Source organism: Cibotium barometz, chromosome 55, assembly GCF_041138505.1.
Source record: "Cibotium barometz isolate CiBa-2024 chromosome 55, ASM4113850v1, whole genome shotgun sequence".
NCBI lineage: Eukaryota > Viridiplantae > Streptophyta > Polypodiopsida > Cyatheales > Cibotiaceae > Cibotium > Cibotium barometz.
This window is the reverse complement of record NC_141100.1, coordinates 37,198,948-37,211,838: the sequence shown is the minus strand read 5'-3', so window position 1 is coordinate 37,211,838 and position 12,891 is coordinate 37,198,948. Positions and strand designations below refer to the sequence as shown.

Here is a 12,891-nt window from a genome sequence, read left to right as displayed (position 1 = left end):
CGTGGCACAGCATCTGATGGAGCCCGTCATTCGTCAATGCATAACATCCAATTGAGACAGTTTGTGATCCATCAACATTTTTGTCTCTTCTTACAATCAGAGTACAAACAGTTATCCCTTGTGCACAACAGGGCAGTAACCAATTTGGTGAAGTAGAGCTTGAGGCGGCGGGCGAGCCATTCTTAGTGAAGTAGAGCTTGAGGTAAGCGTTTCTCCTATGCGCACAAAGTAATAACTAGTCTTGGTGAAATAGAGCTTAAGGTAAGAGGTCAAGTTATGGAGATTGATAGGGTGAACCCATCAAGCAAGCGCCACCGTAAGAGGATCACAAGAGAGGGGGAGCCAAGGCATTAGTTTCTATGTGCTCCATAATCACTAGACAAGGCTACAATGAAGGCTATCCTTGGTTGTTTGAACTGATATTTTTATCTACCTCGTCGAACCTCTCTCATGTAAGCTTCTCTAACCTTTCACTTCTAAATCCCTTATCATCATGGCAAAAGTACAAATCAACACTATTGAAAAGCTTATAATTATCAAGCTTGGAGGCCATTCAAGATATTCCTTCAGTCATACTTCATGTGGGCTATACTCCTCCTCATTGGCCCTAAAGACTTGGAAAGTCGGCTTTGCTGCGTGAGTTCGTGAGGAGGCAACGCTTAGGTACATACGTTCTATTTTTTGCTTAAGTTCATTTAACATCTGTAAAGGAGTAGGGCGAAATTTACAAAGCCCGAACGCAAATTCTAAGATTGTAGGGTATGCTCAGAAGGGGCATGGTTAGGATGTGCTAAACTGTTTTGAACAGATATAGCATGAGGGCCGCTCTCCGGATACAATGACCTTTGCTTGCATCAAGAAAGCTTGTGGTGGCAGCATAAAGGCAGCACTTGATAAGTGAAACAAATTCATGATAAGATTACTAGACAAGGGTTGTTTAGAAATGATATGGTGCTTGGCAGGACTGTGCTTGATATGTATGCTAAGTGTGGTGCTCTCGCCAAAGCACCACACTTGGCGATGTTTGTACATATCTTGCAATCAGTGCACTCCAAGAGATAACATCTTGAGAAAGAAGCTCCTTGTAACATACCCATCTTCACTAATAAAGAAATGTTCATATAATAGATAAATTTATGAGTTTTTATGGTATAAAAATCAATGATTTCATTAATTGAGTCGTTTTTACTTAGAATCTTCAAATTCTGAGCCCAAATTTAAAATTTGCGCGCGATTTTACCCTAATATAGGATTTTACAGCATCCAAAACGGATTTTAGTCATTTTAGTTAAAAAACGACGACTTTTAAACCTTAATAAATGCATGACCATGCGTCCAATTGACGAACGGTCTGAACCCCAACGACCAAGAGAACCTCCCGGACCAAAAAAAAAAATCGCCCCTCGGGGTGGTCCGGCACGCAAATCGAGACAGGCACCCCAAATTTGGGAATCCGGCCCCAAAAATTGGACCGTACACACTTACTAGGACGCCCGTACGATGGCCACACAAGAACCAAAGGACGGCCGCCCACTGTGTGGTCCACACGCACTCGTACGTGGACACCCATGCTAACCCAGACCAGATAAGGTATATGCGTACCACTCCTTTCCCTGACACAACTGACACCGTACCTTTCCCCTAGACCCATGCAGGCCACTGATCCATAGCCTTTGATGGTACACCATCCTTTCGTCCTTGCTTTGCGTAGCGCCCGTACCCGTATCCCTCAGCTATATAAACCCCTAGGATGCTCCACTGGCTACAGGCATTTCTGCGCAGCGTATCCGTCGTCTGTACTGCCGTCCGTCCCTGTGTAGTGTACTTGCAACAGTACAGCCGCCCCTCTCACACCCCCTCATTTGCCTCTTTTCAGATAAGCCAATTTTCCTCCATCCCCCTCTTGCTAGGAAGCAGTGTCCTTAACTCTTCTCCCCCCCGTGTGAATAGACTTACAGTAGCCCTCAGCCCTTCTCCCCTTTTGCAAAACGTTTTTGTCTTAAGGACATCTCACAATCCCCCCCCCATTTGCGTAGACTTTAATAAGGGATTTTTGCTTTTGCTCATATGGTGAGCAAATGATCTCAGAATTAAGATCCGACTGAAGCGTTTCGACCGCGGCAGCGAGCCCTACAAGTCGACGTCCAAGATGGCCCCATCCCGGAAACGTCAGAATATTGCCTCGAGAGGAGCACGCAACAATGAGATTAGGGAAGATGCCCCCGATGCGGCTCCAACCCTCTCTCTTCAAGCTCCTCAAGGAAATGGTGACCAGGTTAGCTTGGTTATATTTTAAAGAAGAGTAATAAATGTGTATCTTTTCCTTTTTGAAATAAGGACATAAAATTGTATGAAGTTACGAATTGTGTGATGCTGTATTCAATAAATTGCATTGAAATTGTTATCTTTAAAGAGTGCAAGTTTTTCCTGGCTTCAACGATTCGCCAATTGAGGCGAGAGGTTATGATGCTGCCTAGTTCTGAGGGCCCAGGCTAGTGCGGTAAATAAAGCCCACCCTAGTGTGTAGACATCCCTTTGAGGGACGGAGGATCGAGCGATGGAGACCGAGAGGGCGACAGGCCGGTTTGAGTCCTCGCTAGTGGCTGACGATGAGGTGTATGGTCCCATAGGGTTTTGCGCAGCATGTAGAGGCTGGAAGGCCGAATTCTAGATCATCGGCAGAATAAAGGAAAAGAATAAGAGAGCCGGTTTGGCTATGGAATTGATTCATGTATAAACTTTTTATATATAAATCTTGTCTTTGGCATGATTGTATTGTGTAAAAAGGCTGTCTTAACAAACCTTGTGAAAAAGGGCTTTAATTAAGGAACATGTTTCTTTATGTCAAATAGTGTGGTATGATTAATTAGAAAACAAATTGATGCGTGAGTAGGGTGGGAAGTGGGAGGATGGAATGCCCCGATGGCACCATCCTACGGATGGGTGGACCCGATTAGTCGAGTAGCTTTCCAACAGATTAAGTGAAAGCCCTACGCTAGATAATTAGGTTCTTTGGCAACTCTATTCTAGAAGACTAGGTCAGCGGCTGTGCCTTGCATGGATGAGGAAAAAAGTGTTGCCTCTAGAAATCAAGTCTAGTAGTTGCCCAAATTTATGGTAAATTACCCTATGGGTGATTTGACTTTTAGAAGATCATGCTTCCCCTGCGGGATAGGACTCGTATCCTTGAATCTCTACATGGTCAAGGTGTCGATAAATAGGAAATTTTCTCCAAGTTAAGACTTAGTGGACTATCTTAAGTGTTTCTCCTATTTTAGAAGGGGGGAACCTTACAATTGGTATCAGAGCCAAGTTTAGCTCCTAGGAATTGCCATTTAAGGGATTCGTATGCCCGAGTAGCTCTCCTTGGGGGGGCACTTGTTCTTTTCCAAAAAAAGAAGGACGGAACTCTCCGCCTCTGCATAGATTATCGAGGGCTAAATCAAGTCACTGTCAAGAATAAGTATCCTATCCCTCGCATCGACGAACTTCTTGACATGGGGCCAAAGTCTTCTCAAAAATAGATTTGAGGTCTGGTTACTATCAGATCAAAGTCAAGGAAGCAGATATACCTAAGACAGCCTTCAATACCCGTTATGGCCACTATGAGTTTACTGTAATGTCATTCGGGTTAACCAATGCTCCTGCAACCTTCAATCGCCTAATGCAAGATATATTCCGTCCTTACTTGGATGAATTTATGCTTGTTTTCTTTGATGACATCTTAATCTACTCCAAATCAATGGAAGAGCATGAGGAGCATGTGCGTAGAGTTCTGCAATTGTTGCGCAAACACAAACTCTATGCCAAGAAGAGCAAATGTACCTTCTTTACTCATCAAATTGAGTATCTTGGATTCATCGTCTCCAAAGATGGCATTTCAATAGACCCCGCCAAGGTGAAGGATATTCTGGAGTGGCCACCCCCTAAATCAGTTCGTGAAGTTTGTGGGTTTTTGGGAATCACGGGATGGTATAGGATTTTTATCAAAGATTATGCCTTGGTAGCTGCACCTTTGACGGATCTTCTTAAGAAGGATTGCAAAATAGTGTGGCTCTGCCAATCCATCAAAATAGTTTTGATCAGCTCAAGGTCATTATTACTTCTGCCCTAGTCCTGAAACTTCCTGATTTTGCCAAGGAATTTGAAGTGATACTGATGCTAGTAGTCTAGCACTTGGTGGTGTCTTAGGCCAAGAAGGAAGACCAGTCGCTTATACTTCCCCCATGCTGAAGCAATATGAAGCAAATTATGCCACCCATGATTTGGAGCTCTTGGCAGTTGTTCATTGCCTCAAATTATGGAGACATTATCTCTTGGGGGGCAAATTCCAGCTTGTAAAACTGACCACAAAAGTCTAAAGTGGATCTTCACCCAGCCTAACCTCAACATGCGGCAAAGGAGATGGATTGAAATTCTATAAGAATATGACTTCGACATCAAATTCCGGCTTGGGAAAGATAATGTGGTAGCAGATGCACTTAGCCGCGGGTCTTTCTTGAGTGCAATTTCAATGCCAAATAATCCCCATACTGGTCAAGGTGGAAGAAGTCTCATCTCATGATCCAGATTATCAGAGGATGATGAAGTTAGTAGAAGAAGGGGGAAATTTAGAGAAAGAGAAGAATCTAATCAAGGAATACTCCACTCATGAAGGAAGCCTCTACTTCAATCACAGGCTATGTATCCCTAAGGATCCTGCTTTAAAGAAACTAATCCTCCATGAAGCTCATGATAGTCCTGCTCTGCAGGACACCCAGGCTATGCAAAAACATTAAATGCTGTAAGAAGGAGCTTTCATTGGGCAGGCCTGAAAAATGATGTCCTTCGGTACTTGAAGCAATGTCTCTCATGCCAAAGGATCAAAGCTGAAAGGGTCAAGATGCCTGGAAAACTTCAACCCTTGGATATTCCCCAAATGAAGTGGGAGTGCATTAGTATGGATTTTGTCACAAGTCTCCCCACTGTTCAAGGAGGATATGACTCCATTTTGGTAGTAGTGGACTTACTTACCAAAGTAGCTCACCTTATACCAGCAAAGAAGACCTTCAAAGCTTCTGATGTTGCTCGAATATTCATCAAGGAAGTCCTCAAACTTCATGGTCTCCCAAAAAGGATAGTAAGTGATCGGGATTCTGACTTCACTTCAAAGTTCTAGCAGTCCTTATTTCAAGCCCTGGGAACTCAACTTTGCTTTAGCACAGCTTATCATCTAGAGACCGATGGGGGCCAGACTGAGAGAGTCAATCAAGTAATTGAAGACATTCTCAGAGCATATTGTGGACGGGAACCAAGAAGGTGGATTCAATACCTTCCTTTGGTAGAATTTGCCTACAATACATCTTATCATCAGAGCATAGGAATGTCACCATTCAAAGCACTCTATGGGCAAGAATGCTTGTCTCCTCTAAATTTCTCTGATCCGACCATAAGAGTTGAGGCATCCAGGAAAATGCTCGAAGAGATGGAGGAATAAACCAAGGCAATCCAAAAGGATATTACAGCTGCCCAAGATCGACAAAAGCATTATGCTGACACCAAGAGGTCTGAAAGGATCTTCAAGGAAGGAGACAGAGTTCTTCTACGAGTGTGACCCAAACGAAGTTCTCTATCACTTGGGAAATATAAGAAATTCAACCCTAGGTATTGTGGTCCCTATACAGTTATCAAGTGTCTAGGTAAAAGTGCTTATAAACTCCAACTCCCAACCCATATCAAAGTCCACAATGTATTTCATGTAAGTTTGTTAAAACCATATGTACCCAGTCTCGATCATATTCTTGATGATGAACAAGTTGTAATCCCTACTCAAGGAGTCCTTAAATTACAGCCCAGTAGCATCATAGATTCTAGGAAAAGGCAACTCTGAAATAAAACTCTTGTAGAACATCTAGTACAGTGGAAAGATTACCCTGAAGAGGATGCAACTTGGGAAGATGAAGCTACACTCTTAAAGGATTATTCCCAATTCATGACGAGATGAGGACGTCTCGATTTCTTTAAGGAGGGAAGGATGTAACATACCCATCTTCACTAATAAAGAAATGTTCATATAATAGATAAATTTATGAGTTTTTATGGTATAAAAATCAATGATTTCATTAATTGAGTCATTTCTACGTAGAATCTTCAAATTCTGAGCCCAAATTTGGAATCTGCGAGCGATTTTACTATAATATAGGATTTTACAGCATCCAAAACGGATACCGGATCAAGCTTATACGTAAATTTTAGTCATTTTAGTTAAAAAGCGACGACCTTTAAACCTTAATAAATGCACGACTAGGCGTCCGATTGACGAACGGTCTGAACCCCAATGACCAGGAGAACCTCCCGGACAAAAAAAAATTTCACCCCCCCGGGGCGGTCCGATACGCAAATCGAGGCGGGCGTCCTAAATTTGGGGACCCGGTCCCAAAAATTGGACCGTACACACTTACTAGGGCGCCCGTACGATGGCCGCACAAGAACCAAAAGACGGCCGCCCCACAGTGGTCCACACGCACCCCTACATGGACACCCATGCTGCCCCAGACCAGATAAGATACATGCGTACCACTCCTTTCCCTAACAACTGACACCGTACCTTTCCCCTAGACCCTTGCAAGCCACTGATCCATAGCCTTTGATGGTACACTGTCCTTTCGTCTTTGCTTTGCGCAGCGCCCGTACCCGTACCCCTCAGCTACATAAACCCCTGGGGTGCTCCACAGGCTACAGGCATTTCTGTGCAGCGTATGCCCTGTTGTACCGTCGTCTGTACCGCCGTCCGTCCCTGTGTACTGTACTTGCTGCAGTACAGCCGCCCCTTTTGCAGCCGCCCCTCTCACACCCCCTCATTTGCCTCTTTTCAGATAAGCCAATTTTCCTCCATCCCCCTCTTGCTAGGAAGCAGTGTCCTTAACTCTTCTCTCCCCCCCGTGTGAATAGACTTACAGTAGCCCTAAGCCCTTCTCCCCTTTTGCAAAACGTTTTTGTCTTAAGGACATCTCACAATTCCCCCCCATTTGCGTAGACTTTAATAAGGGATTTTTGCCTTAAGAAAAGGTTCATGCGCTATAGTCTTTTGCTCATACGGTGAGCAAACGATCTCTGAATTGAGATCCGACTGAAGCGTTTCGACCGCGACAGCGAGCCCTACAAGTTGACGTCCAAGATGGCCCCATCCCGAAAACGTCAGAATATTGCCCCGAGAGGAGCACGCAACAACGAGATTAGGGAAGATGCCCCCGCGGCTCCAACCCTCCCTCTTCAAGCTCCTCGAGGAAATGGTGACCAGGTTAGCTTGGTTATATTTTAAAGAAGAGTTTTTTTTTATATTAGTGCTAATAAATGTGTATCTTTTCCTTTTTGAAATAAGGACATAAAATTGTATGAAGTTACGAATTGTGTGATGCTGTATTCAATAAATTGCATTGAAATTGTTATCTTTAAAGAGTGCAATTTTTCTTGGCTTCAACGTTAACTCTATTCCATGCTTGTGTAGCTGGGCGGCGTCGTTAGCAAAGCTTGGGAATGGCCCAAGGTATCTCTCATACCATTGGGAGAATAAGGTTCACCGATTGAGGCGAGAGGTTATGATGCTGCCTAGTTCTGAGGGCCCAAGCTAGTGCGGTAAATAAGCCCACCCTAGTGTGCAAACATCCCTCTGAGGGGGGCGGGAGGATTGAGCGATGGAGCCTAAGAGGGCGACAGGCCGGCTTGAGTCCTCGCTAGCGGCCGGTGATGAGGTGTATGGTCCTGTAGGGTTTTGCCGGCTGGAAGGCCGAATTCTAGATCATCGGCAGAATAAAGGAAAAGAATAAGAGAGCCGGTTTGGTTTGTATAGAATTGATTCATGTATAAACTTTTTATATATAAATCTTGTCTTTGGCATGATTGTATTGTGTAAAAAGGGTGTGTAAAAAGGCTGTCTTAATAACAAACCTTGTGAAAAAGGGCTTTAATTAAGGAACATGTTTATTTATGTCAAACAGTGTGGTATGATTAATTAGAAAACAAATTGATGCGTGAGTAGGGTGGGAAGTGGGAGGATGGAATGCCCCGATGGCACCATCCTACGGACGGGTGGACCCGATTAGTCGGGTTGTTTTCCAACAGATTAAGTGAAAGCCCTACGCTAGATAATTAGGTTCTTCGGCAACTCTATTCTAGAAGACTAGGTCAGTGGCTGTGCCTTGCATGGATGAGGAAAAAAGCGTTGCCTCTAGAAATCAAGTCTAGTAGTTGCCCAAATTTATGGTAAATTACCCTATGGGTGATTTGACTTTTAGAAGATCATGCTTCCCATGCGGGATAGGACTAGGTCTTACCTATGAATCGTATCCTTGAATCTCTACATAGTCAAGGTGTCGATAAATAGGAAATTTTCTCCAAGTTAAGAACTTAGTGGACTATCTTAAGTGTTTCTCCTATTTTGGAAGGGGGGAACCTTACACTCCTCAAGCATGTCCTCTTTAGGCTTAGCTATTTGATCAAGCTACCTCGATAGCCACTTGCAGAAGAAGCTTTGCATGCATCTTAATTTTGTTTTGCTGATTTGGATGTTATTTTGCAGATTGTGGCTTTGGTTATGACATCGAAGATAACTCATGCGCATCGATAGCGGTTATAAATCAGCAAACGATCGTGAAACAATATCACATGAGACTCGTCGCATCATCGACTTCAGTATCGCAGACTGACAAAGGTATTCCTATTTTTTTCTCTTTTATATTCGAATAAACTAATGGGGCCACTTTCAATCTCAAGTGGTCCATTTTCGATACCGAGAGTGTTAGTTAGGAAAGGAGGGAAGGGTACGTTTCCTTATGTTTATAAAGTTTTGGGGAGGACTATGCCAACTTCCCATTATACTTTATGTATGGTTTTTTTTCCACTCGCACAAACAAGCACAAAATTCGTATGGCTTGAACAGTGACGCGTAACTCAGATTCAGATGTGTTAACCAATTTGTAATTATCCTTTTTATGAGGTACTTCAAGATCTCCATCGATCATAAGTGTAGGTGTGCGGTTCATCGATAGCGGACATGCCTCTAGCACCCTTTCCAAATATGTTTACAGATTCATGTTCGTTCGATCAATTCAATATATTTATAAGTAAAACTGCACGGTTTTATGTTTGTACAAGATTCAGCTAATGATAGAAACGGAGACATATAGTGAACTATCACTGTTGCAAAATTTAGCTGAGCCTTCAAAATGAAGAGCGTTCTATAAAGGCCAATACAGCTACCCAAGCATTTTTCGAGGTATTTTTAAATTAGAGGAGCTGGAAATACCCTAAACCTGGGTTTTTTTCTAGCGTTCGTGACTCCCTTTTCCCTTCCGCCCAATACCCCCGCCCAATGTGTACAGGCCTCATCGCCATAGCCTTATCCTCTCAGTTGATTCAGTTTTGAGTGAGGGAAGCTGTGGGGAAAGCTGAGTGGAGATGGCCGCGGCAGCGACAGTTTCCTCCATCTCTTCTATTGCAGTGGCCTCTTCGTCATCAACATCCTCTTCAACGCAGAAGCAAAGTGCCTCCTGTATCGTCTCCTCCACAAGGTCCGTATGCGTTCCATCATTCCAAGGCCTGCGTGCGTGCAGGTCCTCTGCGAAAGTGGCCTCCATAGCGACGGCTTTCAGGGGCCTGTCTCTGCGTGGCTCCAAAAGGGCCACCACCACCACCATATCCATGAGCTATGAAGCTGGTGTGGGGCTTATGGGGACCAAGGTGGGGATGATGACTTACTTCACAGAGGTCGGGAAGGCCATCCCGGTGACAGTGATCGGATTCCGCGAAGGAAACATTGTCACTCAGATCAAGACAGACCTTACAGATGGATACAACTCTGTGCAAATTGGCTATAGGCGAGTTAGGGACAGGAAGCTGACCAAACCCGAGATGGGGCATCTCAACAAGGTCGGGGCCATCCCCTTGCGACATCTCCAAGAGTTTCGGCTTACCTCTGTCGAGAATTTCGAGCCCGGTCAGAGGCTCAACCTCGAGGAGATCTTCAAAGAGGGCGACCTTGTTGACGTTTCCGGGAAATCGATTGGAAAGGGCTTCCAAGGTCAGATCTCAGTCTCTTACACGCCTTAATCATTGGAATAGTAGAGCTTGGTGCTAAATTGGCCATCAAAAGGTATACATTGTAGCTATTACACACACACACACACACACACACACACACACACACACAGAGACATATATACATATACATATCTATATACATATATATATCTATATATGCAATGTTAAACTTGCCTTAAAGTAGGATTTAACATCCAAGTGGCTGTAACTAGGCTCTTATCTCATGCAAAACCAGGCACAGTTGTTCCCTTGATGCAGAGGTGTTGTGGATGCATGTGGCTGTGGCTTAGCTAGGTTCATGGCCAGCAGAGAGTCCTGTGGAAGAGTTTTTCTTTTTGGCAGTGAAAATTTGTTGCTGTATTTGCCTAGGTACTTACATCAAACAAGCTAATAAATGCATGGCCCAGCAGGGAGGGCTTGTGACTCTCAGGTGGGGTGGAGGGGAGGTTGGTGGCAGAGTTTCTCAAGTTCAAATCTCTGGGCGAGTAGCTAACCTTGCAACTATAGAAGGGTCTACTCATGACTTCTACTCATGGGAAAAAAAAACTTACATCTAAAGGAGTTAAACAAGTGCAACAAATACTGGATTTGTATTTTGGCCCCATGGTTGGGTAACCAAGAAAAGTGTTGTGCTTGAAGCTTGTGAGTATTATGGTTGGAACAGTAGAAAGGTGAGGCCTGCAAAGGACAGAAGTGGTTCTAGGTTCGACAGTCGATACATGATGATCCTAGTTAATTCTGGCTGTGTTAACAACAATAGATAAGTCCAGGCACTCTTAAAGACAGTCAGAGATAATAACCACCTTGAGAAAACTGAATCAGTGTACTAGACGGTTGTTTTTTTGTGACAATGTTTTGAAGCCTAGCAGAGCAATGAAGCTACCATCAAAACAGTAGGCCATTGGATGGATCAGATATGTTGGATTCCGTTACATATATTATACTTTTCCATTTTTGATGTGTTGGCTTTCTTCTCTCATTATGAAGAAAGGAGGAAAGGGAAGGTTGGGAGAGAGGGGCGGTGGTGGTAGTGGTTCACTCTCCAAAGAGTCTTTTTATTGCTCGTGGAGCTTGCTTGCAATGACTTATTTGCACATTTGATCACCTTCCGTGGGCGATCTCTCCTGGCTGAAGACCTCAGAATCTGACATCAGTTTTACATGTTTGTAACTAATATGATATGAGCATAAGCGACCAGTTTACCTGATTGGCTTCTTTTCTAGTTTACAAATTTTAGGCTGAAAATGATCAGTTTTGATCTTGATTATGCATGTAGGGCCTATGCCTGCTTGCTGGACTTCTGTCCCCTAACTGTTTTTCCTTGGCAAACATACTTGGGTGGCTGAAAACCTGCTGCTGATATTGGGCAGTCACCCCAAATCTACGCACTTGATTTGTCTGTAGGGATTTGGTGCCTTTTCTCGTGTCACCCATGCGGTCACTGGCCTGGGCACATTGCAAATGCCATCTGATCTTGACTAAAGTACTTGTATCAGATGTCCTTATCTCCATCTTGTATATAGATTCTAATTCTTGTGCGTAACCTTAACCCCATGCTCCCGGTCAGTCTGGCTTTGCTCCGCAAAGGACTCTGCCCTGTCAAGGTTGAAGTTGTGGGCTCCGAAGAAAATAGTTGTGCTGATTCGTATTATGCTTTTTCGTATTTGCCTTCATTATCGTATTCATTTTCTTTTTAAGGCTGTATTTGAAGTGACTAGAAGGGCTTGATTTTGTACTTTTCCTCTGCAGGTGGAATCAAACGACACAATTTTGCAAGAGGACCAATGTCTCATGGCTCTAAAAGCCACAGACAGCTGGGTTCTATTGGAGCGGGAACTACTCCTGGTCGTGTCTACCCGGGAAAGAAGATGCCTGGGAGGCTCGGTGGAACCAAGACAAAGATAAGAAAGCTAGAAGTGATAAAAGTGGACACTGAACTACGGACTCTTATTGTAAAAGGGGCTGTTCCTGGAAAGTCTGGAAACCTCCTACGAATTGCACCTGCCAAAATTGTTGGCAAGAACATCCCCAAGAACTAAGTGTACCAATGAATTGATCTAAGAAAGCTCATGAGCAGAAGGGGGTTTTCTCATCCCTGTGATGCTACGGTTGACCATGGCTAATTCAAAAGGCACCTCTTTTTTCCTTTCCCTCTGTTTTGGTGTATTAAGATAGCTCTGTATAGAGGTACTTTTTTCTGCTGGGAATGCATACAGGGCAAGATTCCCACATATTGTACCTACTTATCACATCTTTGCTCGTGTTTGGTTTGATTAGTGGAACAAAACAAGTGAGTCGCATGTACTTGGCCTTCGGATTTGTTTGATGTAGGAAGAAGTTAAGCTTTATGTGTCAACAGAAGATTTGTATCGCTCTTAATGTTCCACCTATTTGAGGCTGGTTATGGACCAAACCCTGCCTGTCAGCTTTGAGGGCTTATCCAAACCGTCCATGATGGAGTTCTGTCCAACTCCCTGGTTATCGCATTGGCTGGGAATGTTCTGTGTTTTCTTGCAACCAGTGATGTTTGTTTTTCTAGACATGTTTTGTGCGTGAGAGCAGTGGAAGAAATGGGAGAGGATAGAAATAAATATTCGCATGCGCTTATGCAGTGAAACCTTCAAAATTTATTGAACTAAGGCCAAACTATAAAGCAAGCTACGTCTAGCGAAGGCAACAAAGCAGTTGTATAGAAAATGTGGGTGATGGAAATGAATTTCTGAGAAAACCCTGGCTTGTTTGGAAGTATAAATGGCCTAACAGATTAAAGAAAACAAGGCCTTACTTCAGGCCTGGATAAAAGATGCTCTGTAC

General features: G+C 43.7%; 1 protein-coding gene across 1 annotated transcript; it reads left to right on the top strand.

The window, feature by feature from the left end:
- The first annotated feature begins 9,291 nt into the window (after nucleotides 1-9,291).
- On the top strand, nucleotides 9,292-12,521 carry LOC147607707 (Ribosomal protein L3 family protein). The gene is made up of 2 exons (XM_086790381.1): nucleotides 9,292-10,057; nucleotides 11,827-12,521. The coding sequence occupies exons 1-2, from the start codon at nucleotides 9,436-9,438 to the stop codon at nucleotides 12,114-12,116; spliced, it is 912 nt and encodes a 303-aa protein (XP_086646507.1). The 5' UTR covers nucleotides 9,292-9,435; the 3' UTR covers nucleotides 12,117-12,521.
- The last annotated feature ends 370 nt before the right edge of the window (nucleotides 12,522-12,891 follow it).